Genomic DNA, 25,956 nt, shown 5'->3' on the forward strand with positions numbered 1-25,956 from the left:
TTCTCCCGCCGAGACAAAGAGGAACCGCGTTAACCCCGGCCGCAAAGGCAGCTCTTCTTTCCACTTGCCTCCAATCAATATCTTTGAATGGAGCAAATATAATAAGCAAGTTACCGATGAGAAAGACAGCGATAAGGATGGCTTCAAGGCGCGTGACGCTGTCCCACAAGCGGCGACGTTGAATAAGGAGAGGGTATGCTATATGTCGCAAAAAGCCGCTATGTAGATTCGGCGATATGGCACTCAAGAGCCACAAAAGCAAAGATAGAAGAAATATGCTTGCAAAGGCAATCAGGTACCAGAATGTACTCTCCATGATGCTGAAGAGCCAAAGGCTTGGGCGTGACATACAAGTCTGGATTATCAGGCCCCTCGATCTCTATGTATAGAAGGAGGAAAACTCGAAGGTTCTTAAAATAAGCATGCTTTATTTTCGATCAGGTTTCACCAGGCGCGAAGTGGCCTGGCTGACGTCGGTTTGGCGCCCGGAGGCCAGTGGGGCAAATCTCGGCGGCAACGCGGCGCCTCCGCCTGGGTTCCCGGACCATTGGCTTCCGGGGTCACGGAAGTGTGGGGCCGGCGAAAGCGCTTACAGGGCGCCTACTACATGAGGACGAAGGAGGAGCGCATCGATCTCCTCGTGTACCTGTTTTATTTAAGACAGTGACCAGCGCCAATTCTCGGCCAAAGCAAGCAGTCTCGGTCATCATGGCGCCAACCACCGGTCCGAGTCAGGTAACGCTCACAAAGACGTCTCGTCGACGTCGTTCTGAGCAAAACCGGAATCCTGGAGCGGGCATGAGAAACCGCAAAAAGGGCCTCTCCAAGAAAGCCCACACTTTTTTTCGCTTCTACGGTGGCCAAGTTGCTCTTGTCATCAAGTCCGAAGACGGCCGTATCGGCGGATACGAGTCTCACGTCGGCCTTATCCGGGAGTTCGCCAAAGCCTCCATCCCAGTGGGCGAGTTCCTCGGTCCTGAGGATTTTGACAAGGAGAGATCTGGCACGCCAGAAACAACATCCCAGCTCGATGAGCTCACGTCATGTGTCTCTCCTCCCTCGCGGACACCCAGTCTCCACGGCACCTCTTCCACTGACCTATCCGATACTCCAAGCAGTAGCAACACAAGTACCACTGCGAGTTCTGTATCAACCGCTCTGCCACAGCAGTCGTCGATAGACGTCGAGTGGTCGACCAAGAAACCTCCTCGGAAGACCTTTCGTTCTCGTCCGCCTCTGAAGTCACATCGGGCTCTTCAATCCAGGCCGATCTCCACACGACTCAGGCTGGCTCTGATGTCATTTCTAGATAGTTGTCTGGCTTGAGGGAGAGTGGTAGCGTTAAGCTAATTGTGATTGTACGACCCAATCTTCTCTATTAATACATTGTTTGCAATAGTTCCAAGAGCTTGTGAGTTTCCATCTGTACTGTGCTAGTGCCTTTGCATGGCAGGCCCGGCTGCCTATCTCTTGTGCAAAAAGGACTGTCTAGCCCTTGATCTTTGATCAGGTCTTTGATCTTGTAAGGGCACCTGCTCACGTAATATCTCCCACTCCCAGCCTGGAGCTGGATGGTGATACTATCACCAGGAGACGACACTCCAATCAGGAGCTCCCTCATGAATGGCTCCTCGTTCCGGCAGCGACGCACGACATCATCTGTGCAGAGTTCAATTTCGGTCTGATCTAACGCCCCAGCTCCATACCATAGACGTGTCCTCCTCCTATATAGCCTGTACACCAAATCGAGGAGCGCAGGGCCAGGTGGTACACGGCATTGAAGCCTAATCATGCATGTCTCGGAACCACGATAGAAGCTCGGGAGTGTATTCAGTTCGATGTAGAAGAGAGTCGCAATTAAGGAATTAGAGGTGGTCTCCAATAGTTCTCGACTATATGGACCGCCGCTATAGCGTACGTGAACCTCTGCTTCCTCACTTATTCTAGCATGTCAGTCTCCAGTCTAGAAACGGCTACGGCGAAACAAACTTGTTGCTCTGCCCCGGATGGCGCAAGATCTTTCTGCCAAAATCCAGCGACACTTCCTTATTATTGTATAGCCGCGGGTTACTAAGATCCCATGTTAGATGTTTGCCAAAGGCCACAGTGTCACCACGCCGAAGTCGTGCGGCTTTGAGGTGGCCAAGGTGGTGGGCGCAATCGGCGAGATCCCAGCCTTCTAAAAAGGCAGTGACGATAAAAAATATCCCTACCGACGAATAGGTCAGCGGCCGAAACTATGAGGATGGCTAACGCACCGGCATTAGATCCTACGACCCCGTCGAAATGTTCTTTAAAAGCCATTGAGCTAAGGCCTATCCCGCAGCGGAGATCGCGCAGAAAGCGCAACACGTTCTCTTCATTGGTGCCTCTGAGGTCGAGAATTCTTTTACCCGCTGTGGGGGGTCTCACGACTATTGGCGACGAGTTTCGGCATTGGCATACTGGACAAGAGAGAAGTTCAGGACGCCACGGAACCTCGAGAGTACCATGAATAAGGATGCATTCTCTGCAGAAACGGTGTCTGCAGTCCAGAGTCCAGTGCGGTGCTCGCAGGATGCAGAGCGAGCAGCTAGCCACAGCCATGGTGTTTTTGATTGCCCAGTCGCTCCGAACACGCATGAGGTGACCATCTAAAGCAGCGGACTTCATAGTACGATTGTTTGTCGCAATGGTGATAAATTTGACCTTGACGTCTTGAGAAAACTCCGGACGTCTCATCCGCCTTCCCCAGTGTTCGGTAGCCTCACGGTAGAAATATTCAAACACATGCCCAGGTGGAAACCCTGCGCACGATCTAGTTATTGGCTTTCCCTCTTGCTTTCGTAATGTTCTCGATACTCACAATGCGCGCCTGCAGGGTAGGCATCCAGGACCAGGGCCGAGGCCACAAGAGCAACGTCAGTTCTGCCAACGTCTCGCCGACTTCCCAGAAATTCGCCAAGCGCGTCCCTCAGACCATCTGGCGAGAGATGCGAGAGAAGCCTTGAGGCTGAGATGACATCAAATGCGCCGGACGGTTGTTCAGCATGGTGGCGAATGGCTGTCTGGAGAAGGTACTTAAAATGCGGCGCCTTGAAGTCGAGGCAGTGGCCGGCGCGCCGGAGAACGGAGTCTGCCAGCGCCCTGTCTATCTCTGATGTGAGCGTCGAGCTCCCCAGTGCGATATTCGTGATGTGGAAAGCCTCGCTGGACCTTTGTCGGAGATCTGCATTGGTGTACGCTTTGAGAGCATCGGAGCTGCGGAGCATTGACGCGAAGGCAGCTACGAGACGAGAATGGACATGCTGGACTTGCGGCATGTTCTCATGCAGGAGCAAGATCCGTTGGCCTTTGGGAAACTTGTTCTCCATTGCGCTCTTGAACCAGCGACAGAAGAGCTCAACAACTTCCCCGAACCCGAGATCGGGAACGAAGACGAGGATGACATCGCTGAAGGGCGCTAGCACCTCCCCGTAGAGCTTGTAGGCGATGTGCGCCGCCCCGCGCTCAGCATGCTCCAGCACATGGCCATGTAGACCTCCACCCCACGGCCGCCTTGCCTGAAAGCGGGGCATGCCTTGACCGTCATCGTCTTGAAGGTGAAGCTCACAGTCAAAGATGAGCGTATTATCGGGCTGGCAAGCGAGTCCTACTGACCAATCTCTATGGCCGTGGTTGACGAAGAAATTCGACATCACAAACCGTCTTTTGCAGCTGCTGCCAATTGCGAGTATTGCCTTGGGCTTTGCCGTCCCTAGATCATCGAGGATTTTATAAGGAGCTAGATTTTCAACAAGGTACGGCCCCGGGAGGCCAGGGGCGTTCGATTGAAGCTCTAGGAAAGTCTTGGACGATGACATAGTGAGTTCTTCTGACAGCATCAAAACTCCTCGAGCGCATACGGGTGCCTCCTTTCTTTTATTACGCTTCGGGGGTTGGGGGGGGGGGTGATTAAAATAAACCTGACCCAAAGCCGTAGTTTCTTTTTTAAAACACCAACGAAATTTAAGCCCTGAGGACGGCTCTATAAAGTCCTCCATGTTCTTGCCAGGCCCCCAAGCCCGCGCAGGGTCTAACTAAAACGCTGACAATATGGCTTCGTCTTCCCTTGGTGAATATCTTGAAGGGCGCATGCGTGTTCCCCTTTCGCTCCTGACTTCAGAAGGGTTTGCTGAGTGCCCCACAACCTTCTCGGATCGGGCGTCAGTCACCGAGTTTCAGCAGTTCCTCAACGACCAAGACCAGCCAATCACCGGCATTGTGGCTCCGCAAGAGCTGGATTGCATCTTAGAGGAGCTAGAGATCACCCGCTCGCGATTTCGGCAAACGCTTCTCAACACACCTTGTGTAAACAATAAGTACAGAATCGATTGCCTGCTGGGGCAACACTGCCTTGACCAGGCAAGGCGCTTGCTTGGAGACTCCTACGAGTGCACGGTGCGAATCTATGCCATCCCGCCAGGTGAAGAACCAACCCCCCCCACTCCACTCTCGCACGTCACTGACTCAGTCGCGTAGAGCTTCCTGATAAGTATAGTCATGGAGAGATCTGCAGGCAGGCGCTGCTGCATGACAAGGAGCCAAGATTATGCCGGCAATGGCTCGAAAGACTGCCTCCCGGCAAGGAAAAACACATGTGGATGATATTCCTACGGTCCGAAATCTGGCGCGCCATGAAGGACATGGCTTCGTTACCAGGGCTATGGGAGGACATGAAATTGGGGAACTGGGCCAAGCACCTGGCAGCTCATGTAGACGAGCTGATCGTCGTGTATTGGAGAGATCACATGCGCAAGATCTGGGATGAGATTTTCGAAGGCCTCGAAGACCAAGAGCGCTACCTGGATCCGTATACAGTCCGGTTTGTCCAGTTTAAGTCTCCTGCCCGGAGTCAGACGGATCGACGAGCTATCCGTGACGAGATGGCGAAAGGATCTCTATTCCCAAACATCTCCAACCAGGCACAGAGAGATAAGCTCCTTGATAACATCGTCAAGATCAAGGCCGTCATCCCAAGCATCCTCACCTTCCATGAGAACATGCGGTACCTGACCATGGGCGCCAAGATATTGGCGAACCACATCGAGGTTAAGAGGAGAAAAAGGCGCCGAGGGAAGCCTTCGACGTTCCCAAAGGCCACCAGAGAGCTTGGTCGAGAATCTGGGCAGAGACTGGAGGTGGGTCGGGAACTATGCGGAGGTCAGAGAAGGGCATTATCTTACAATCCATGAGCCTTTAGATGCAAAGGGCGCGTTTGTACAGTTGATCCTCATGGCTCTTCGTCTGTTTCCTTTCCTCGGATCTGTCTCTCCGCTACAAGACGTGAAAGGCTACGGAATGGACGCTTTCATCGACGACAGCTATAAACGTCGCCTTTGCATGGGTGCGCTCTGCTTGGGCTATCGCAACTGGAAAATCCTCGAAGGGATACAGCTTTCTTCTTCAGAAGTCCCGCGAACTATTCCAAAGGGTCACTCGCTCTCAGAGACGATGTCCGGCTGGCGCGGCGGGATGCCCACGATTAGTGTGTTTCAGAAACTGAGGGAATGCTCCTTCCTCCCCAGCCTTGAGGGAGCTGCGCAAGAACCTGCAGAGTCCGAGCCGGATCCATTACTCGTCAAAGCTGATTTTGTTCATGCCTTCTTCGGACGCTGTCGTCTGAGTATTGATCAGAGCAAGCCGGCTGTCGACGCCGCCACAGTATTGCACCAGCTGGCGGCATCCGAATCCCTCAATGATGAAATGGATGGCCTGGAGTCCCATCAGAGACAACAGAAGCAGAAGGATCCCCCGCCAGGACGGACCCCGAAGGATCTGCCATCAGGGCGAACCCCGAAGGACCAGGGGCATAAACGCCTTAAACAAGGCACGATGAGGCATGCCGCTGCTTCCCTTGCAGGCACGCCTAGGAAAGACCCAGCCGAAATAAAACGAATGGCAGCGAGCTCCAAGACCCAACCTAATAAGAATGCAAAGACAAAAGCACGACCCCAAGCACGGACTCTATTATCCCAAGAGCGCCTTGAAGCCGAGGTGGAATCCCATCGAGCCGAAGATCAAGAAATGTTTCCACTCATAGTGCCTCATATGCAACAGCCAATGCCATCAACTGTGGTCCCAGATGATATGTACATAGACACCTCAACTGCTGGAGCTTCTGAAGCGGCGCAAGGGGCTCGAGGCGGGCTTTCGCATCAGCAAACTGAGGACGCCACCTTGGTGCCAACGGTAGCTGGCGTGCAATATCCCACGCTGCCGGTGCCCGAACCTGCCCCACAGACATCGCCCGTCAGGGGCATTGAAGAGGGGCAGTCATCAAATCAGATCCAAGGTGAAACTCCGATGGGGGATGCAATAGAAACCGCCATGAACCCAGTTCCAGATGAAGGGGAGCCAGTAGGACATGCGCAGACTGGGCTAGACTCTGACATGTTCTGGCTCGAGTGCGAGGATCTCGACCCGCCAATCCCAAACAGAAAGAGTTCTCCAGCGACAGCTCCGTATTTAGACCCTGAAGATGCGCTGATAACAGCAATGACCAAGTTTTAGGTATTTGGAATCATATCAATAGTGTTACTATTTTGTCTACAATCCACTAGAGTCATTTCTACGTGTGCTGAACTCATGTCCACGTAAACTAGGTAGTGAACTCAGATATACAGCTGAGTCGGAAGGACCAATCCTTGACCACCTGCAAGATTTTATATCTTTCAGCATTCTACCAATAAGACTGTTTTAATTTCCATCACCTATTTGTGTGTTTCGTGTGCCTGCGAGGTGCCATGTTGCGCAGCAGCTTCGGCGACCAGCTTCAACTTGTTCGAAGCCTCAACTAAACCTAAGCCGATAGATCCCACAACATGACTACTTACTGCTCTTAATAGCGCCATGGTGGGGGATAGGTTTGGACGGACACCAACTTCTCAGCGGCGTCGGAGTAGATCACCATGAGGGGCAGGCAGCACCCCGCGGGTTCGGTCCAGCGTCGGCTGGTATGCATTCGCCGGTTTAATTGCTTCTTCGCCTGTGCTCGGTTCTAAATAGTTCCCTGAGAATCGAGGTAAAGATCCATAGCTATCGAGGCTTTCCTACGACCTGAACCCGACCTGAGTTTTCCTTGCCGCCTGCTGACAGCTATGGCCCCTTTCAGCCTGTCTAACATGCTCGTCAAGGCGACATGGCCCAGACGACTCAACCGCTGTGGATAACCCCGGTTGCTGATGGTGCATTCCAGGAAATGAAACGCCGCTGCAGCGCCTGATATCGACTCCGTGATATCACGAGGCACAGCAGTCTCCGGCAGCGATTCTACCCAGAATCTATATACCTGCTCCATGTTGTTCATAAACGCAAGCGTCGTATCTAGGCAAACCAGAGCTCGGCTCAGCTGCTCCCTTCTCGACTCTGTGGATGTGGGTGACGGGGCAGGCACGGGGGGGGGGGGGGGGTCATCGTCGATTACCATTTGGTCATCCATGTTTGGTGAGACCATTGTCGGATGATGCTCCGTATCAGAGAGTATTGATCCGCGCTCGCGATTTCGAGCTCGTAGGCGCTCGGCACTGAGGCGCTAAATAAAGCCCACCGCCGGCGTCTAAACTCGATAGACTTGGTCTCAGCCGTTCTTCACCTGTAACCACCCCCTCACCAAAGTCACTCATCGATAGGTCACTCGAATATGGCACGCGCACGAATTCCATTGTAAAGCGGCTTGCCCAACTCTTCATAATTAATCCATGTTTAAAATAAGCCTTCAAGAGGCCAATCAAACCTCCCAAGAAAGTATACGGCAGCTATCACAACGGTACTGCTGCATCTCGCCCACAGCTAGGAATTCTACCTATTCATTTACGACTCCAAGCATAGAGATGTATATAGAAGCAAAGGATCACAGCTGCCCTGATTGGGGTGGAGTGTTATGAGCCGTTGAGAAGAGAACCCAATCCATTGCCTGCGGGGTGATGGGACTTGAGGAATACGGACTTGGTATGGAGCGAGGCCCATAGAAACGGGAGTCATAGCTCATTACCTTCTCACATTAGAATAGCTGTCCCTGTGCATTGGGAAAAGAGGGGGGCCACACCATCAAGTTCGTCGAAGCATTAATCACCTGCTTTAACTCTTGAATTTCGCGAAGAACGTCTTGGGTCTGGAGCGTCAGGTCCCTGACCTCGCGCCGAAGATCCTCATGCTCGCGGCGGGACTGGCGCTTGAGGTCCTCCATGGAGTCCTGGAACTGGTGCAACTCGTTGTAGAGAAAGGCATAGGCTGCGCGAAGAGTAGGATGCGTGTCCGCCGCCGCAGGCTCCAGCTGTAGACTAAGAGAGGGCCGTCCTCTCCGACGAGAGTCATCCATGCCGAGTCTCATACCCTGAGCCGAATCTTGAGGCCGAAGAGAAGGCAGCGCCTCACGAGTCATTGTAAAAGATATGTTCAATTATGCGTGAGGATGGAAACCTTCACTGGGTCAGAGCAACAGCATTTATATTACAACTACCAACGACACAAGGTGCCAGAAACTGATTACAATTGGACAGGTGAATGTGACATGGCCACCCAGCCTGCAGGTGATACAACTGAAAGATCCACTCCACTAGCAGTGCAGACAGGCCCCGGCTGGCAGAGGATCGGCAACCCCGGAGTGCGGAACCCTCCCGGGGATGCACACCTCCGGGGGCCGGAGCCGGCGGGCGCGGCACAGCTGTGGAGCTTACGACGCCGTACACTTGGCCGTTACGGTATGATAGACCGTGAGAGTGGAGACGATCGAGGCCGTGAGAGCAGGTACGAGAGTAGTAGACATCTTCGAAGCAGTGCTCTCAAACACACCATCTCCAGTGGTTTGCCGTTCCGTAGACGTAGTCTTGGCTTCTTCCCTGGGCACCTCGAGGGTCTCTACAGCCGATGAGGCGGTGGAGGACCCAGAGGCGGCGGAGGACCCATCGGAGGTGCTCGGGCCCGTACTCTTTGCTGGCTCGGTGCTATCTGTATCCGGAGGCCCTGAACTCTGAGTCTTGGTCTCGGTCGGTGCGGACAGGAAGCTCGTGCTCGAAGTAACGAGGACAGTGGGCACCGTTTCTACAAAAGTCCTCGACGATCTGGTTACAGTGGCCAAAGTCGTCTTTGTCTCAAAGGTCTCCACCAGGCAGCCAACCTGGCCATCTGCTTCTGAAGGGATGGAAGAGTCGGCACGGCCCCCGGAGATCACGCCGTGGTTGCAGCTTGGGGCCAAGCCAGCGCATTGCCTGTGGCGAGTTAGCCGCTGAACCTGCCTCTCCTCTGGGTCAGGGGTCAGTACCATATCACGTCGACGTCCCCGTTTGGGCTTCCCTCCGGTACTTTAAAGTTCAGGACCTGCCCTCCATCACAGGACAGTGGCTTGAAGGTATACCGGATCGGGAGAAACGAGGTGTCTGAGAAGTACAGGGTGGCCTCACAGCGTGTCTCCGTTGGGAAATGGACGCTGACGGGCGTTAATTTTGGAACTAGACTTTGCGTGACCGGAGCTTACACGGCAGAGAGGGTGGATCTTCCAGCGTCAAGCGCCAGGACGGGCTCCGCCAGGCACAAGGGGTACTGCAGCGAGAACGCCCATGCTTCGTGCAGGAAGAGGGCCGTGAGCGCGAGTGAAAACTTTGGGTACATCATGATGGATAGATGATGAGTTGCTCAATTGGAAGACAGCAGGATGGAGGAAGGCGGTTAAGTATGCGCGCGCGTTTATTAGCAGCAATCGTGACCGAACCTCAAGTCTAAAATTAATCAACCAGTGCCCTTTTTCGCGCTCGATAAGCGCCCTGGCCCATAAAATTATTATTCGCATGTCTGCTGAGACTCCTTTTAAGGCTGAGCTTGTCCTGTCCGTTTGGGAACGACACAGCATCACAGTCTCTTCCCTCATTCCAACGCCCATCATGGACGCCAGCAACAACGACACTCTTTTTGACTTTTCCCAAGTTCTAGAGCCGGCGGATTACGCCAGCCTGCCTTCGCTAGATTTTGACCCATCCACTCTCCAGTCCCTTGCCGACGCTACCAATGGCTCGTCCTTATCCGCCCCCCAGGCGAACATGCAAGCTTTGGGGTACCCGGAGATGACGGGCAATGGTTGCCAGGTGCCTGCATCTGACTCCTCCAATGAAGACCTCAAACGGTGAGTTGCGTGGGGTGCATCTTGAAGAGCTGTGCTGATACCGATAGTGTCTTGCAAACCATTTCACTGCGACTGGAAGATCTGGAGAGGACTGTCACAGCTGGCAACTATCAACTAAACCAGATTTCGTTCAATATAGATAGAGCGCTGCCAAAAATTCTTAGCGCTGTGGAGGATTTTCAAAAGAGTATCGAAAGTCTCCGGAAGAGCTTGAGGGTGTTCACTCGTGAGCTGGTGAACCATTTGCTTGGATGGAGCGTCGAGGACGACGACGTTGAAACGGGGCTAGTCACTTGACCTGGAGCTAATGCGGGGTCATTTAACGCTTGCATGTAATGTACATACGCACTCGCATGAGTAGTGGTGGGTGTGCTAGATAAGGCCCGAGCGGCGGGAGGTATTGTACTTTGTACCTCTGCTTCATGCAACCAATTTAAGTCCCTTGCCCGCGCCTGCGGAGCACGCGCGCTCTTCCAACGTTCATCACCATCCCCCGTCAACATGCCCACAACCGAGAAACACCTGCCGCCGCTCCCGCTCAAGGGCGAGTCTGCCGGAAAGGCTAAGCCGGGAACGGTTGTATGCTCCGGCCAAACAATGGATCCTGGCAACACTCAGATTACACATTTGAAGGGGCAGATCAAGACCTTGCAAAAGAGAATTGCGATCCTCGAGGCCCTCAACTCGAAATACCGCCAAAGGCTGGAGGGGCAGGAACGGCACACTGCCAAGGTTTTTGGTGCCATTCGTTCGGCCATCGAAACCTTTCATGAGGAGGAATTCGGGGGGCTCCCGAGCGAGCTGCATGGCGACATCGCGCCAGGGCCATTCGACGAAGATGATTGGGTTTGAACGTTCTTCACATGTATACCTCTCGGCGGCTAAGCTCTGGCCTTGGGCCAGTAAAGGATTCTTCATGTACTTCGCCGGTGACTTCGCGCGCTTCGACAGCCTCTCGGGCGCCGAGGGTTGTGAGCTGAGATGTTAGCATTAGGAGTCCTTGATTAAGAGCTGTCAAGTTAAGTCAATGCGCTATATAATTTGGTGCCTGTGCATCGAGGGTAGAGTCTCCAGCAAGCACAGTTCGAGTTTCCCAAGTCCTTCCCCCCACAATGGCACCCATCACCTGCAAGGTCATTGACTTCAACATGACCCCAATCCAGGGTATCTATGCCCTTCTCGAATGCAAAGATCACGATGGCAATATATTTTCCAAGTATGAATCATTTTCAGACGACGGGGGCAATATCCACTACTGGTTTGATTGCATTCTGGCGGATAAACCCCAGGAACTTATTCCCAAAATCGTCGATGTCCTTCATTGTCCTCGAGTCACCTTGACTTTCTATCCCGGACTTAAGACCGCCTACTTCCCTTGGATCAACATCCACACGGACGTTCAGCTGCTGGATAAGGGTGGACACGAGTTCATTCTCTCCATTCGCGCGAATGCCGCCAGCTATTCACTGGATCACGCCGTGATTCCCGCTCTGCTGCCGGGAAACACCGAAATGGATTGGGAAGGGACCCCGAAGGAACAGGAGATGATCGACTTCGACATGGGGCCACCTCGATCGCCTTCCCCTCTACAACTGCCCTCCCCGGTCATCAAACCCCGCCGAAGGGCTCCTGCACGGAAGAACAAGGGTGGAAAGCTGAACAGTGGTTCGGACGAATAGACTGGGTCAAATTGGCCGATCGTATGGGTCGATGAGAGGGGGACCGGCAATTGATCAGTTCATTTCTGAGATTGACCTAAATTAATACTCCTATTTCCCTGTTTCTTGGTGATAAGGCTGGACGAGGTTGCATGATTCACTCCTAGCTGACGCCATAGTGGTGTAGTGAAACCTAATCTCACTTGCCGACCGTTGATGGCTGATACCAGGGGTAACCGCTCTGCCGGTACACCCTAAACCGAAAACGGCAGGCGCCGAGCGTCAGCCGTAGGCGAGCTTGTTTCCCCTTCCCTCACTTGTTGGCTCCCGGCACCGTCAGTTCCTAGTGTTCTGATACATCATGTCCAGGGAGTCCTTCCAGGTGTTAGCAAAGAAACGGAGGAATTCCGAACACGAGCTTCTCACCAAGTGACGCACAGTAAGCACAAGACGTTGGTTCTCCCAACGTAGCTCCCCCAGCTGATGCTGTGCGTCTTCAAGCAAGGCCTCGAGAAGTGCCAGGCGGTTTTGGCACACCATGAGCGCGAGATTAGTACGGCCACTGCGGCGTCGTTCTTCGGCTAATAGCGATGATGCTGCGCAACATGAGGTTTCTGGGTTCGCATAAAACGGGTTAGAAGAGCTCATGGTGAGAGAGGATAGTTTTCTCAAGAAAAGTAGTGAAGCATTTGGTCATTCAAATACACGCCGAACTTGGCTCCCCCAATATACTGCTCGGAGTCGAACCATGCTGTCACCATTCTGAGCAGCTCGCTTATCAACTTCCTGTGCCGTCAAGTCTGACCTGGCTCAGCCAGGTTGGTGTGGCACCCCAAACCGTTCTGTCGGGTCCACGCTAACCCTCATAGTTATAGTAGCAAATGCATCAGTGAGAATACGATCAATTCCCGGACCTCTCGGGGACTTTTCCACGTTACAAAAGGTCCCATTGACCTCCTTTACCCCTGTCACCTTCTCAAGGGCGCCTGTCACTTTCTTTCTGACCAACCTTCCTTGACGGTGTCTGACTGCGTTGCCTCGGGATTTGACTCGGGAGTTCGTCTCGATTTCCACGACCCTCATGCTAGCCACCTGGCGAACAGCCCCCGAGGTCACCTACTTCGCGATTCGTCCCAAGGATGAAGTCGGTGGTCGACCCAGTCTCGGGCAAGGGACGAGTAAATGAGCAAATGCCTCTTGAATCGCGACTATGAATCGCGACTATAAACTATTTCCACAACAACTACTAAATTACATTGTCCATGACCAAGGATTCGCGTCATGCAGAGCACAGTAAACCCCACCTGACCTTGCCGCTTCCCTGACGGTCCACTCCGTGCCCGCTATTGTTTTCCTCACGCTGCTGTAGAACGACTTGGATCGCATGCAATCCGACTCCGGAGTATTCAGAGCCACGATATCTGCCAGGCGTCGGAGTCGGCATAGGGGAAGTCCAAACTTCTCGGACGCGAATGAAGCTCGACCTCTTGCGCAAGCCTCCAAAGGACTATACATGGCCGAGAGCTTCCTCTCAAACTCCACCCAGTGGATCGATTCAATGTTGCGGCGCCGGTCAGCAAGCCAGCCGTCGACCATGTCGAAGTTTGGTTTACGGATAAAGGCTCGGTAAATGTCCCCGTAGTCCAGAAACATCGTTTGATCGTCATGGAAGCGGCGGATAGTGGGCTCACGAGACTCAGAAGGTCGGAACGAGTAGCCCCGATCTTGATACTTTGCTATCGCCTTCCTGACAGCTCTTGAGTCATGACTCCGTTCCCAGAGCGTTGGCTGCTTTCTGCTAGCATGATAGTAATACATGTGAGCCGCACACCATCCGCCGATGAAACACTGGACGTGGGTGGCATAGAAGTCTTTGATAAAGCTCAAACAGCTTCTAATGCCTTGGTAATAACACCCAATGATCAACTGAACAGGTTGAATGCCTTGGGAAGTCTCAACGGAGCCGTGCATTATGTTGAAAGACTGGCCAGAAGAGCTCTCGTAGGCGTCTTCATAAGAGGAGATTTGGGGGTTGTCGGGTGGCTCGACGTAGGTCTTGCCGTCAGCACCCCGAGAAATCGTATAGCTCCTCGCTGAAGGGAGGGTGCACCTAAGTGATTTGAAAGACAGCGTGATCTCATAAACCACGTCGCCCAACAGCTCCGTTGCCACGCCTGGATCAGAGTCTGCGACCCATGACATGAGAGCCTCCAACACATTGGTGCTCACCTCCACTCGTCCGTCTCGCAGAAGAGCCGTCGTGATGGCATCTACTTCAGAATTCCAGGTTACTCCACAGACCGACAAGGCGCTGATCATGTCGGCGACCGACTCTTTGTACCCAGGAACGTAAAAATCCCAGTCAGAATCGACTCTAGCTGAGCCAGGAATGAAGAAGTCCAGCGCTCGAGAGCCGCTGATCACACAGCCAGTATCGAACATAGCCGTTAAGAGGGTGATTGGATGCTTGAAAGCCTTGGATAAGTAGGCAGAAGGATTGATGCGTGTGTTGTGGCAGCGCTCCAGGAGGGCATCGCCAGCAAACGCCTGCTTCAGTGCTAAGGAGTCATCGACGTTGAGCTTGCTGATAGCCTTTTGGAGTTTGACCTGATGAGACATGGTCGGTTGAGTGAATGCCTGGCGAAAGAATAGGAAAAGTTGAAAACTCAGAGTCATTGAGAATGATTGTAGTCAGCGGCAAAATTGCAACGGCGTCAAGGTTGAAGTTATACGCCGCTGTTAGAAGTAACACTCCATCCATCCGTCTGGCCTGGTCTGCCTCGCTAGAATTGACACTTGAGGCGTGGGCATCTATTTTCGGAGCGGGTGAAATTTAGCCTCCCGACAGCCATATATAATGGAGGCCAGCCATGAGAGTCGTTTTTGCTTCGATAAATCACAGACTCGACGATGGATCTTTCAACTTTTCATCACCAAGGCGTCTCTGGTCAGTACATGTATGACCTGCTGACATACTGGCGTAGCCTGGGCTATAGCCAGGAGGAGGGTGAGATTGTTAATCGATGCTTAAGCGGCTCATCCACCTCTGAGCTGTTCCACAAAGTCTCGAGTATACCAGTGCCAACTTTTAGGGACGTCGGCCACCTTCTAGTCAATAATTTTGAGCATTACGAAGAGGTGCCCGCATGGCAGGAGGTATGTCTTCTAAGAGGACGGATTGATGCCGGGAAATCCTCCGCCGCAAGTATCCCGGAAGACATCAAGACGCTTTTCACATGCGTTGCCCATGTTCTTCCAATGCGACTAGCACAACGTTGCGTGCGTGAATATTCTCCTCCCCGGGGCCGTCGAGCTGACAGAGGCAATAGCTGAGGCGTGACCCCGTTATGAGATCGTGTCGCTTGAACGAAACGCCATCGTGGTACAGGGAGGCCTTTGACGAATACCGGGAAAGACAATTGCCCAGGATATATGGGCGCATGGCAGTGCGTGAGAAATCACTGCGCAGCGATCTGGTGCATGCCCCTGGGCGGCAAACGCCCCTAAGCGAAAGTAGTTCCGTAGTGGAGTTCACACAACTATGCCAATCGGGGAAACGCGAGCGTTAGTGGAGGCGGGTGGTTTAGCTAAATATAACTCTCGATCAATTGATGGTTGGCAGTAGCCACTCGTGACCCTGGGGCCGAAGCACCTGGTTCCCCGGACCTGTGAATCTATCTGTTGATAAGCGCGTGAACTGTTCCCGTGGATCTCAATTTTACGGCGACTTGCAGTAGCTTCTCCTCCAATAAAACAAGGCCCTTCAACTCCAGACTTGTCCGATGCTGAGGCTCAAGCGCCCGTTCGTGGTCCGGCAAGTTAGGCGCCGTAGCCGAACGTTGTTGTGCCTGAGCCTAGATGGGGGTGCTGCCCGTCTACTCGGGGAAATGACTGAGACGGGAACGCCGTCTGTCGATCTAGCTCTCGACTGCCGCGACCTGACTTCTAAGCGCCTTGCTTTTCTACACGTCTCGTGAACGATTTATAATACATGCTATTTCTAGCACATCAAATATTTAACTGCCCTTCTACCTCCTCTGCTATCAACAGCTCAGCCATACAATCATTCATCCCCTCCTCTTCTTCCAAAAATGTCCAGAGTACGAATCCCTCTCGATCTCATCGAGAGCTCCGTCACGGGTATCTATATGGAGAACCTCATTTCATACTGGTGTGATCGGGGTTTGACGCCTAAACATGCCGAGGCCCTCGCCGGTGTATTAAATGCCTGGACCCAGCGTGACGACTTGTTCATCAAATGCCTTGCAAAAGAGAAGAGTATTTTCGAAACAGTCCGAAACCAGATGATGCGGTCCCTCGATATTTGGGAGGAGGTTCCGGCCTGGGATGAAATCTGGCGTCTTAGGCTGGCTTTTGATCGAGATCGCAAGATTAACTGTCACCCTAACGTCAAGCTCTACACAATCATCGTTTGCAAACTCTTGCCAGAGATGATAATGGAGGTTAGTGATTGTCAGTTTGAATACTCCGCGCTGCTAACGGACTTATTACAGCGTAATGAACATGAGGATGTTTGGAGTCCTAGGAACACGGTCTCAATCGAACTATATGACACCCCGGATTGGTACCAAGAAAAATTCAAGGAGTATCAGGCGAGACAGGCTGAGAGAGAACAATCTCACCAGAGGGACCAGGAAGCCGTACTCAGGTATAAGGCTCTAACTCGTGGTGCCTTCAACAATGAGGCTAGTGACTTCGCACAGCAAGTCCAGCTCCCTCTTTCAGAAGACAAGCTGCAAAGACTGCTGGAGGAGCCTCGCCTTTACCCTCTGGATTGGTGGGCGGGCTTGGAGAAGGCTGGGTTCAAGGCTGGGTCTCGTGGGCCGTTCGGTTCTTCCCCTTGGCAGCCACCCGACTTTTCTTCGAGACAGCAGAAGGAGCTCGCAAACCCCTTCTCCGAAGCGCCCGCGACTCTTGGACATACTCTCGCTCCGAACTGGATGCCACCCAATTTCACCTCCTTGGCTTCCAAGGCGTCGTCATCTACAAAGGCGCCGCTATTTGGAAGCACATCAAACGCACTATTTAGCGCATCACCATTGCCACCCGATTTCACCTCCTCGGCTTCCAAGGCACCATCGTACACAACGATTTTTGGAGGCACAGCAAACAAACTATTTGGAAGCGCATCACCATTGCCACCCGATTTCACCTCCTCGGCTTCCAAGGCATCGTCATCTACAAAGGCGCCGCTATTTGGAACTAGGGAGCACGGATCGCCAGTCTCCGTGTCCCAAGGACCTGAGCAAGTTAAGTCTGGAGGTAACCTGGGTGTTACGGTCTCTGACTCGGTGGAGTCAGAGGGCTCTTAGAAGTCGTCAAATTTCTTACTTGAATAAAGCCAATAGGCTTCTGGGAGCTGCTTGAGTTATATCTAGTTATTCTTAGGAATTGCAGAGGGAAGGCCATCTAAATTGCTATTGACGTCACGGGCCGGCTGGACAGTGTAGGATGGGTCACGTTAGCTTATTCGATGTTCTTAGAGACCAATTTGAAGTGTAGTAATAATTACTGAGAGTTAAGTTTGGCGACAAGAAGACCATATGCATAACTCAATCCGTGAAAGTCTAGCACCTATTTCTTTGTCGATTACTTGGCTTCGGCATGGAACTACGACTGAAGCCATAGAACGAACTGCTTCTAGGATGCCATCTACGTCGACTTCCAAGTTACTCACCTTCACGCTTAACTTGAACTTTTCCGATCATCTGAAAGGTGCAGTTCGCCATGCCGGCCTAAACTCGCCCCTCGCCTCTTTCTTATCACATGTTTTAATATTAGCATGTAAAATGCGTCTAAATAAGACAAGGGCACGTTGAATTAATTCGAGTCGGCGCAACAGAGATTTAATTTTAGGAGCTTCAATACTTAGATTCACTATTCAGTCATTGGAAGATACCCGTCAACTCCTTCGACTTATTTCTCCCTAGCACCATGGATGCCGGAGACAACTCTCAGGTTTCGCCAAAAAGCGGCCGTGGGCGTGTATACATCTGCCTTGCATCGGCATTCTCTGGAGAAGTTCCTCGCGATGTGGCTCAAAGGATCCAGAATGTTCTGAGAAGCCAGCCTCATTTAAATGACCCACGAAACTTCATCCAGACCATGACCATTGTGTGGTCCCTTCTCAGTGAAATGTCCTTCGAGGATGCTTTGGGGGTTTCCAGTTCAACAGGAAGAAACGCAAGCGCCCCCACCAAGGGCGCGGCCGACGATGGTGCTCCAGGGGGCAGCACAGGGGAGTGTGGGACTCCAGACCACCCGCTTTGCACAGAACCACGAGGCGCCGCGTCCTTCGCATATTCAAAGTCTCAAGGTAGGTATCTAATATAATTGTTCTATCGCTTTTCTAATAGATTGTCAGTACTCTACGATTTAGCTATTAGGCTGCCTCACAGTGGTAGAGCCTTGACGAAGAAAAAGTCAGTAAGAAACATCCTGAGGGAGGAGAGCCTCAAAGTCCGCCCCGATTTCCACCAGCTCGCATCAAAGGGTGAGTGAAGGGATCTACACACGGCGCAGCATGTCAAACTATGAAGACATAAACGGGGGCTATCAGACAATTCTTTCATTCTTTATTTATTCTTATAGTTGAGGTAAAATAGTCCAATGCAAATCTTGTTGGTGCCACGTACGCAAAGACACAAAGAGAACACTAGACATGCAACCCAACTCACTCTCCGTCTAAACGTGCATCAGAGGCTCTGAATGCAAAACAAAAGGCGGCTGTGGCGGGAAGAAAAGCGTGAACACACAGTTCCTGCTCTGCTCAGATGTGAGGTTGGTAAGCCAGAGGAATGTAGTGTAGCGGTTCTTGAGCTCGGCAAGATGTTTGATCTCTTTGGCAACTAATTCGCATTGTGCCGTGTCGTTGGCATCATCAAGGAAGTAATGCAGCAACCTTGCCACAGGCAGCAAAGCGGGCGAGATGCTCCGGCAAGAGGGGAGCATATACGGTTTCTGGTGGTGATGAATTGCCTTCAGGAACCTGATGGCGTCCTGGGTCCGGCCGTCGAGGTGGTAGCCCCAGGCAAGCTCCCGAGCAATCGGGTAGAGGATTTCTTCCAGTTCCATCGCGGTAAAGAGACGCCAGGCAACCGCGAAGGCGTCTTCGACGTGTGATTGTAGCAAGAATTGACGATGCACTGCAAATTCCAGATCTGCGGTGATCTGGCAGATATCTGCGTATGGATTGGGGCTGTTCCATACGCCACCACAGCTCTTTGAGAGTATACGCGTGATGAGGACCTCGCTGTGCCTGCGAAACACATTGTGCATCGCCCGGCAGGCTTCAGCAACTGAGGAGAGGCTTTTCAAGTCCGGCAGGTGCTCAAAGACCAGGAGTATCACCTCCACCGGTAGATCGAGGAGTGGGGGCGATCGGGTACGGAGCATCCGCCTCCTTGCCTTGTGTTTGCGGCGTGGTGTTCCTTTGCAGGAACGGGGAGGCATGGTAACTTGAGAGTGGAGTTCAAAAGTAATCTCGGGTCAATGATGAGGAAGGCTGGCTGGTTAGTGAAGCACTAGGAGGGCTGTCATTGTCTCTATTTATGGCCAATATCTCACCCTGAGCAGCCAATCCTGAACACCACGAGCAGGTAGGTCCTGTTCAATGTAGCCGCCCATCATCCCACAACAGATCTCCCTCGGCGCATGAGCAGATGCAAAAGTCCCCCGAAAGCCCGAGACCCACACCCACCTCCGGACCTCCGGGGCCGGCGAGTGTGGACGTTGTGGGGCCCGTCCGTCGCCGAGCAAGCGCTTAGCCGAGCATTATGACTGGCTATCACAACTTCACGATCCCGAGACACCCGGACTTCCACGGTCCAAAGATAGAAAAGAAAAATGAAAGAATCAGATCATCAACACGTACCTCCCTTGCTCCCCCCTCCCCAGCATTATCAGTAGTCCTCTGCTCTTAGACCCAGCCAGTAGCTAATTTTAGAATGAAGTTAAGCAAGTCCAAACCTGACACACTGATTATAATATATTACTACGTAATCACCACCGGCTATATTCCGTCTCGCATAAACTAAATGGCACCCCATGGCATATATATAAGCTCTTCGAAATTCTCATTGCTGTAGCCATATTCTTTCTCTTGCCATCGTTCTTTATACTCTATACGGTCAAGAGCACGGACATCTCCCTCTTTCACAATGGTTTGGGATTTGAAAAGTAATGGCCTATACAGCGTCAACATGGGTAAAGCACGCCATCGAACTCGCCATATCTCAGTGAAAGTCACTGATTTTCATATTACTGGACACGGAGTGAAGACCACTCATATTGACGGTGAACCTCTTGACCGTCCAGCAAGCAGCTTATTCGAAATTCGCCGCGTGCATCAGAAAGCTCTGCAAACTGCTGAATCGGAGCCTCTGTTGAGCCAAGCCGAAAAGCCTTCCCTGAAGATTGGCACGGACCGTGTCGCCAAGTTTCCTCCTGGAACAGGTCTCTACGTGCAAACACAGAAGACGCTATACATCTGGATGCTTCGAATCTAGAGATGCATCTTGCACGGGGTTCCTACAACTATCACGAAAGAACTACCTGCTCAGCATGATGACTACCATTACATCATCGCTCGCAGTGGAGCGCAGTTAGCGCCAGATGTTCTAAACACAGTATACCTTTGAGAACGCCCTGAACGACTTCTGGAGCAACGTTGTACTGTTGATGAGGATCCGTGGCCTGGTTGAGTGATGCTACAGTACAAGAGTGGCAGATGAAAACATAGAATGATCTTTCGATTGGACCTCTGTTCTGGATGCAAAGATAGTGTTCTGTCCTCCAATTGCGCTTAATAATTCATCTGTTCCTCAATAGCCGCAAAGTTCAAGTCCTGCCCCTGTACAAAACCCAAGCTACCCTCCTGAGTCCCTGGGAGCACTTTGATGTCCATGCAGCTGGTGTAAATCTCCTCTGATACGCTGGGGCCGAGGTTGGGCCAAACCCAGATCCAGTAAAGGGTATACCAGTTGGAGATATCAGAGGGGAGCCGAACGTCAATCTGGCACCACAGGTCGGCTCCTGAAGGGTACAGGGCAGTTTTTGGAAACAGCCTCTGCCTTTCACGTGAGAGGTAGCTATCATTGATTTGGTAGCACTGGCCATCATCAAAGCTCCAGGTACCCAGTAGCCTACCACGGGCACTACCCCCCGTGCCCTCTCGATTCCACGCCCCATAAACCGAGGCCAGGTGGTCGTTCCCATGAGGCATGGAAGTTCCATACACGAACACTTCCCCGCTGCCTGCTTTGTGTGGTGAGTTCCGCAGCATCGTCACATGACCATTCTCCTGATACTGAAGTGCGACGAAGTCCCCCGCATGAGCTTTGAGGGCGGGGAACTCGACGCTGTACCGTCTAGTAGCCTGTGTTGCCTTGCAAATGGGCTCGTCGAAGTCAGTCAGCAGTGATTGCATGACAGTGTCGGTGAAGGCAGGGTCAAGGCGAGACATCGTTCCCCGGATGTATCCTGGGTCTCCAATCATAGTCCCATTGAGCTCAATACGCATCAGGCGTTCAACCCACGAATGGCAGAAGACAAAAGGGGAAATTGCAACTGCAAAGAGTACACAGAACAAATCAAAGAGCATTATGGAAACTTGACGATTCGTAGTACATTCTCATCTCTACTCTCCCGAGTGCAGCTGACCCCGGATTATAAGTGTTCGCGGCGACTTTTCGCCCCTCGGAGAGTTACTGGGAACCATGGATAATCTCTATGCCCAGACTTACATTAAGCCTTTACCAGTACTCCATGCGCATCGACATTGACTCTGATCCCGCGGTAAGCCTGACTTTGCTAGCAACGCGGGCTCCGTCAATTTTAGCAGGGGGGTTGGTTATTTTTAACGCGGTTGCTGGTAAAGTAGGTCTCCCGCGCGGTAAGCCTGACTTTACTAGCAACGCGGGCTCCGTCAATTTTAGCAGGGGGTTGGTTATTTTTAACACGGTTACTGGCAAAGCCCACGGCTGGAGGGGTCATGTTGATGGTAACCAGGAGGCGCGCAACCTGTGTGTTACTAGTCAATTCCCTGCCCATATCTCGTTTGTTACCAGCACCATATGCACATCCAAAAGCTTATGTGACTGGTAACAGCGCTTAAGGTAGTTGCCGGTAACCATAAGGTACTGGTACCCCAGTTACATGGCTTGCCAGTAACAAATACATACCGGCAACCATTTCATATGGCTTACTAGTAACAAATATGTACCAGCAACCTAGTTCATACAGCTTGCCGGTAACAAATGCGTACCGGTAATACAGCTTGCCAGTAACTCCGGCGTACCGTAACCACCTCTACCAGTAAACAGGCGATCTTCTCTGGCTGCTTGCTGGTAACCGCCTCACACACGTGTGCCCTATTACTGGCAACCAAGGCACGCGCACCCAGGCGCTTACCGGTATCCAGGAATCACACACCCTAAGCCTTACCAGTACTCTATCCTGTACACAATGGCTGTTTGCCGGTACTGGCGATGAGAGCTGGTGAAATCCACGTGACCGTTTCGGTCAATCTTACCAGCACTCACGCACTGAATCTCAACTGTGCTAGATTTAACCTCTTGAATAGAAAGACGACCTGTACATCATCATAGACTGGGGATACATGTTCTACTGCATCTCGAAGAACACAATGGCTAGCACTGACCAAGACTGGATACCGGAAGGCCTCCTTCGTACACTGCATGTAATCTGGCCGTCTGTCAACCCTGAGGGTTTCGATTTTGAAGACGACCCAGCCGGGCCCCAGCTTCTGGATGACTTGAGGTGCTTCGACTGTGAGCATCAAAATTCACTTCTCTTCAGTCCTGCGCCGAGCTCTCCCAGCGATACACACAGTATCTCGACCTATTCTTCACTCACCGCCTCCGAGGCTCCAGAGCTCGCCTTCGAGCTGAGGTCGCCAGCAGGATCTGATGGTCAGTCATTGACGATCCAACTTAGAGGTCACACTGACAGCTGTAGGGTCTTTTGGCCTGGATTCCGTACTGGAAGATATTCCCTATGATGAGGCTATGATTGTAGATGAAGTAAGCAATATCTTTCGCTCAGGATGTTTTGGTGAAAGTGAAGAGGAAATTGTTCTGTCACTGGCAGACGGGCTTGCACTTGAAAGTGAAGAGGACCAGGAACTCTTTTTGGCACTGGCACATGATGCACTTCTCCAAGGTTAGAAAATGTGTGGATGACCCTCCTCCTCCTCCTCCATATCCTAGGTGGTCGCAGGTCGGATCACACAAGGGAGCCAGCATCACACTGAACTTGTTATCAATAGACCGCTATGAAATGGGGGGCTCAGGCCCAACAAAATCCCGCATTGACTCCGTCCATGAAAGGCCTGCAGGTCGGCCCCCGAGGAATGAAAAGTGGGGCCGCCTCGGGGGTAGTAGGCCGTCGGCCCGGTTCTGGGGGGCACCCTCTGTCTGTGATTTAAAATGTTGGTCTCTCGCTCCCCTTTGAGCTTTTCCTCCCATCGATCGCTACAATTTCAGAAAAATGCCTGCTCTCCTCGCCCCAACTCCTATCAAGTTGCTCGGCCTTATGGCTCTCATTGCACTTACACTTTTCGCCTTGAATTTCCACCCAAAACCATCAGGGTCTTCTTACGCTTATGTCTTTTATGCCACTCAGGATACATACGCATGTTCTGCTGCGGTCAACATATACCTTCTCAATTTTTTTTTCAATACGAAACACCATGTCATTATCTTTCTTTCACGTGATGTATCCACACGATATCGACCTCTTTTGGAGTCCTTAGGAGCAAGGATCATCGAGGAAGAGCCGATGCCCCTTCATCACGATACGATCTCTTACTATCGTGGTTGCTTGCTCAAACTCGCGTCTTTCCGGATACACGAGATAGATCCGAGCTTACAAAGGATCATTACACTTGATGCAGACCAGCTGGTTCTTGGCAATCTGGATCATCTCTTTGACCTTCCGATGCAAGACTTCCTTGCCCCAAGTGCATATTGGCTGGATGCGACATACTTGAGCAGTAATCTCATGCTAATAAAGCCAACACCTGGACAATGGCGCCTTGTTCAACATGCTCTGGCCGACCCTTTACCCCAGCAGTACGACATTGATATCATAAACGTCCTATTCCAAGACAGGCCATTGCGACTTTCGGGAAAGTATACCACCTTGAATAGCCATTGGGGAGATTGGAACGCGCCTCCATGGTTCGACTCGGCAACCACATCAGCATCTACGGAAGATTTGGAGGATTTATACCATCAAGCTCAAGTTATTCACTTTACCGCAGTCGGGAAGCCCTGGAGCTACCAGGTCAAGGAGGTTCGTCAAAGGAAACCCAAAGCTCACGAGGTGCTATTTCAGCAATGGGAAAGGTGGAGGCGCCTCGCGCGTGATGTATGCCCGCCAGGTGTGGTTGATGAGATTTAGTCTAGTTACGCAGGTGGAGGTCGGTCCTTGTTGACGATACGACCGAAGGCTAGCTAGGATCATAACATGGTTCAATTACGCGCTGTCAGATCCTATTTTAAGACCCCCATTCAATGCATACCACCTCCAAAGTCACATTTCTCGGACAACCGAAGATTGAAACCAAAGGACAAGGGTGACTACACTCTCTACGGCGAGCTCCCCGGGCTGCCGTTTGGGGGGGCCGGTCCCACACCGAATGCAACCGCCGAAACGGAGGTAGGTGGGGCCATTGTCCCGGCGCTTACGGCATGGGCACCCGGCTAGACCACTGGCAACGGGCAGTCAAGCGGCGACAAGGTAGTCAGGAGATGGTGTGCGCTAGCAAACTTTTCTGGCCTCATGTCAGTGGATTCTCCGCATGAGGCATTGGTAGTGTGTTGTATCACATCGAGGGTGGTTGCACTCGCTCTCTCAAATTAGAAACACTGCGAGAACTTGCGTGTGCACTCAGAATGCTAGAACCATCCTTTGGTCCGTTCCGTAGTTAAAAGAAGTGGCCTGCTGTCCCCGGGGTTGGCGAGCCAAGCCAGCAAAACTGATCGCCTCCTATCTTCTACTTTTTTCACAATACTCTAAGCAAACTCTTTTCTCATCAACGCCACCATGCCTTTTCCCAAACGCCGTGCTCTCAACGATATGCATCTTCATACTGTACTGCAAATCCTAGAGTTATGGAACTACATCTCTTCCTACCCTGCATGTGCAGACCTGCCTATTCTTCGAGCAGTCATGGCAGAACACCGCGGCTTCCTGGGGAGCTTGGAGACCACAAAAGTCTCAGGCCCGATCAGACTCTCCATAACCAAACAAAGCTTGTCGGCGGAGAGCTTCGCGCATCCGCCACAGCTCAATCTACTTAGGTACAGGATCTTCCAAGTGATTGGCAGGATCAGGGATACATGGGCAGCTGTTCTCTCGAGACCTCATGATGTGGATCTGTTGAACCTCCAGGGTTCAATGGCTTGCTATGATAATCTCCTATCTGATCTCGAAGGACAGCAACGGCTTGTGGCTGAAGATGCAGTCATTCATGTCAAGATTGTACGTATCTAGGTCGCGGTGTTGAGAGCTCTTGTTAACTCAATCCTAGAAGCGCCGGCGATCTCCATCGCCCCAGTCCAGTCGCAAACGCCACAACGGTGGAGATCAATATACAGACATACTCTCAAGTCAAGCCTTACGCATGCCAAGAAATCAATACTGCCGAGACGACGTGTTTCGTGGGCTTTTGGCGATGAGTTGCGGGCAGATCAATCGCCCCGATGCCACCACACACCCCTAGAGAAGGAGAACTTTATTTTGCATACCGGAAGCAGTCTCAACGCTGGCTGGTGGCCCTTCTCCTTCCCCATACCGGCCTCACTGGGGCCAGTGCCTCGAGAACTTTGGGAAGCCTCGGACTCTTGAAGAGCCTGCCCACACCCCTTACCTTTGATGCTGATGCACAGCAGCTCAAATGGCGAGATGGGTACGAAGATGGTGGGCCGCTCTCGTCCAAGCAAGAGTTCCCTGTCGCATTCTTCGCTGGTCCAGACTTCCCAGACAAGAGTGCAGTGGGCTGGGTGACGGCCGAGGAGCTTCATATTCTCAATGAGTCATGTTTGAATCCCTCAGTCATTCCGCATTGGAGGGTTGTGAGAGCTTTCCTTGAGAGACGAACGGTATCCCGCGCTCTGC

At 52.2% G+C, this 25,956-nt stretch overlaps 12 protein-coding genes across 12 annotated transcripts; 8 read left to right on the top strand and 4 right to left on the bottom strand.

Annotated features, from left to right (window-relative positions):
- Positions 1-4,074: 4,074 nt before the first annotated feature.
- On the top strand, positions 4,075-5,213 carry NCS57_00347100 (uncharacterized protein; the record flags this gene model as incomplete). Its single annotated transcript, XM_053053464.1, has 2 exons — positions 4,075-4,444; positions 4,501-5,213. The coding sequence occupies 2 exons, from the start codon at positions 4,075-4,077 to the stop codon at positions 5,211-5,213; spliced, it is 1,083 nt and encodes a 360-aa protein (XP_052915624.1).
- Positions 5,214-7,870: 2,657 nt separating this feature from the next.
- On the bottom strand, positions 7,871-8,410 carry NCS57_00347200 (uncharacterized protein; the record flags this gene model as incomplete). Its single annotated transcript, XM_053053465.1, has 2 exons — positions 8,066-8,410; positions 7,871-8,011 (listed from the first exon to the last, which is right to left on the bottom strand). Exons 1-2 carry the CDS (start codon positions 8,399-8,401, stop codon positions 7,871-7,873), a joined length of 477 nt encoding a protein of 158 aa, XP_052915625.1. The 5' UTR covers positions 8,402-8,410.
- A 282-nt stretch (positions 8,411-8,692) lies between these two features.
- On the bottom strand, positions 8,693-9,639 carry NCS57_00347300 (uncharacterized protein; the record flags this gene model as incomplete). Its single annotated transcript, XM_053053466.1, has 3 exons — positions 9,494-9,639; positions 9,281-9,445; positions 8,693-9,227 (listed from the first exon to the last, which is right to left on the bottom strand). Exons 1-3 carry the CDS (start codon positions 9,628-9,630, stop codon positions 8,693-8,695), a joined length of 837 nt encoding a protein of 278 aa, XP_052915626.1. The 5' UTR covers positions 9,631-9,639.
- Positions 9,640-9,896: 257 nt separating this feature from the next.
- On the top strand, positions 9,897-10,432 carry NCS57_00347400 (uncharacterized protein; the record flags this gene model as incomplete). Its single annotated transcript, XM_053053467.1, has 2 exons — positions 9,897-10,135; positions 10,183-10,432. The coding sequence occupies 2 exons, from the start codon at positions 9,897-9,899 to the stop codon at positions 10,430-10,432; spliced, it is 489 nt and encodes a 162-aa protein (XP_052915627.1).
- A 195-nt stretch (positions 10,433-10,627) lies between these two features.
- On the top strand, positions 10,628-10,987 carry NCS57_00347500 (uncharacterized protein; the record flags this gene model as incomplete). Its single annotated transcript, XM_053053468.1, has 1 exon — positions 10,628-10,987. The coding sequence occupies exon 1, from the start codon at positions 10,637-10,639 to the stop codon at positions 10,985-10,987; it is 351 nt and encodes a 116-aa protein (XP_052915628.1). The 5' UTR covers positions 10,628-10,636.
- Positions 10,988-11,247: 260 nt separating this feature from the next.
- Positions 11,248-11,814, top strand: NCS57_00347600 (uncharacterized protein; the record flags this gene model as incomplete). The annotated part of the gene is made up of 1 exon (XM_053053469.1): positions 11,248-11,814. The coding sequence occupies one exon, from the start codon at positions 11,248-11,250 to the stop codon at positions 11,812-11,814; it is 567 nt and encodes a 188-aa protein (XP_052915629.1).
- Positions 11,815-13,044: 1,230 nt separating this feature from the next.
- NCS57_00347700 (uncharacterized protein) lies at positions 13,045-14,412 on the bottom strand (the record flags this gene model as incomplete). The annotated part of the gene is made up of 1 exon (XM_053053470.1): positions 13,045-14,412. The coding sequence occupies one exon, from the start codon at positions 14,410-14,412 to the stop codon at positions 13,045-13,047; it is 1,368 nt and encodes a 455-aa protein (XP_052915630.1).
- A 1,472-nt stretch (positions 14,413-15,884) lies between these two features.
- NCS57_00347800 (uncharacterized protein) lies at positions 15,885-17,126 on the top strand (the record flags this gene model as incomplete). The annotated part of the gene is made up of 2 exons (XM_053053471.1): positions 15,885-16,256; positions 16,308-17,126. The coding sequence occupies 2 exons, from the start codon at positions 15,885-15,887 to the stop codon at positions 17,124-17,126; spliced, it is 1,191 nt and encodes a 396-aa protein (XP_052915631.1).
- Positions 17,127-18,498: 1,372 nt separating this feature from the next.
- NCS57_00347900 (F-box domain-containing protein) lies at positions 18,499-19,266 on the bottom strand (the record flags this gene model as incomplete). Its single annotated transcript, XM_053053472.1, has 1 exon — positions 18,499-19,266. One exon carries the CDS (start codon positions 19,264-19,266, stop codon positions 18,499-18,501), a length of 768 nt encoding a protein of 255 aa, XP_052915632.1.
- Positions 19,267-19,973: 707 nt separating this feature from the next.
- On the top strand, positions 19,974-20,321 carry NCS57_00348000 (uncharacterized protein; the record flags this gene model as incomplete). Its single annotated transcript, XM_053053473.1, has 1 exon — positions 19,974-20,321. One exon carries the CDS (start codon positions 19,974-19,976, stop codon positions 20,319-20,321), a length of 348 nt encoding a protein of 115 aa, XP_052915633.1.
- A 2,138-nt stretch (positions 20,322-22,459) lies between these two features.
- On the top strand, positions 22,460-23,000 carry NCS57_00348100 (uncharacterized protein; the record flags this gene model as incomplete). The annotated part of the gene is made up of 2 exons (XM_053053474.1): positions 22,460-22,745; positions 22,792-23,000. The coding sequence occupies 2 exons, from the start codon at positions 22,460-22,462 to the stop codon at positions 22,998-23,000; spliced, it is 495 nt and encodes a 164-aa protein (XP_052915634.1).
- Positions 23,001-24,882: 1,882 nt separating this feature from the next.
- Positions 24,883-25,561, top strand: NCS57_00348200 (uncharacterized protein). Its single transcript, XM_053053475.1, has 2 exons — positions 24,883-25,320; positions 25,370-25,561. Exons 1-2 carry the CDS (start codon positions 25,247-25,249, stop codon positions 25,515-25,517), a joined length of 222 nt encoding a protein of 73 aa, XP_052915635.1. The 5' UTR covers positions 24,883-25,246; the 3' UTR covers positions 25,518-25,561.
- Positions 25,562-25,956: the final 395 nt, after the last annotated feature.

Source organism: Fusarium keratoplasticum, chromosome 3 (genome assembly GCF_025433545.1).
Source record: "Fusarium keratoplasticum isolate Fu6.1 chromosome 3, whole genome shotgun sequence".
NCBI lineage: Eukaryota > Fungi > Ascomycota > Sordariomycetes > Hypocreales > Nectriaceae > Fusarium > Fusarium keratoplasticum.

What these genes read in the sequence shown, in the direction of transcription:
- NCS57_00348200 (XM_053053475.1), top strand. Translation starts at nt 25,247, where the DNA reads ATGATAATCTCCTATCTGATCTCGAAGGACAGCAACGGCTTGTGGCTG. An exon ending in CAGTCATTCATGTCAAGATT is followed by an intron (nt 25,321 to 25,369) that starts GTACGTATCTAG and finishes ACTCAATCCTAG; the next exon opens with AAGCGCCGGCGATCTCCATC.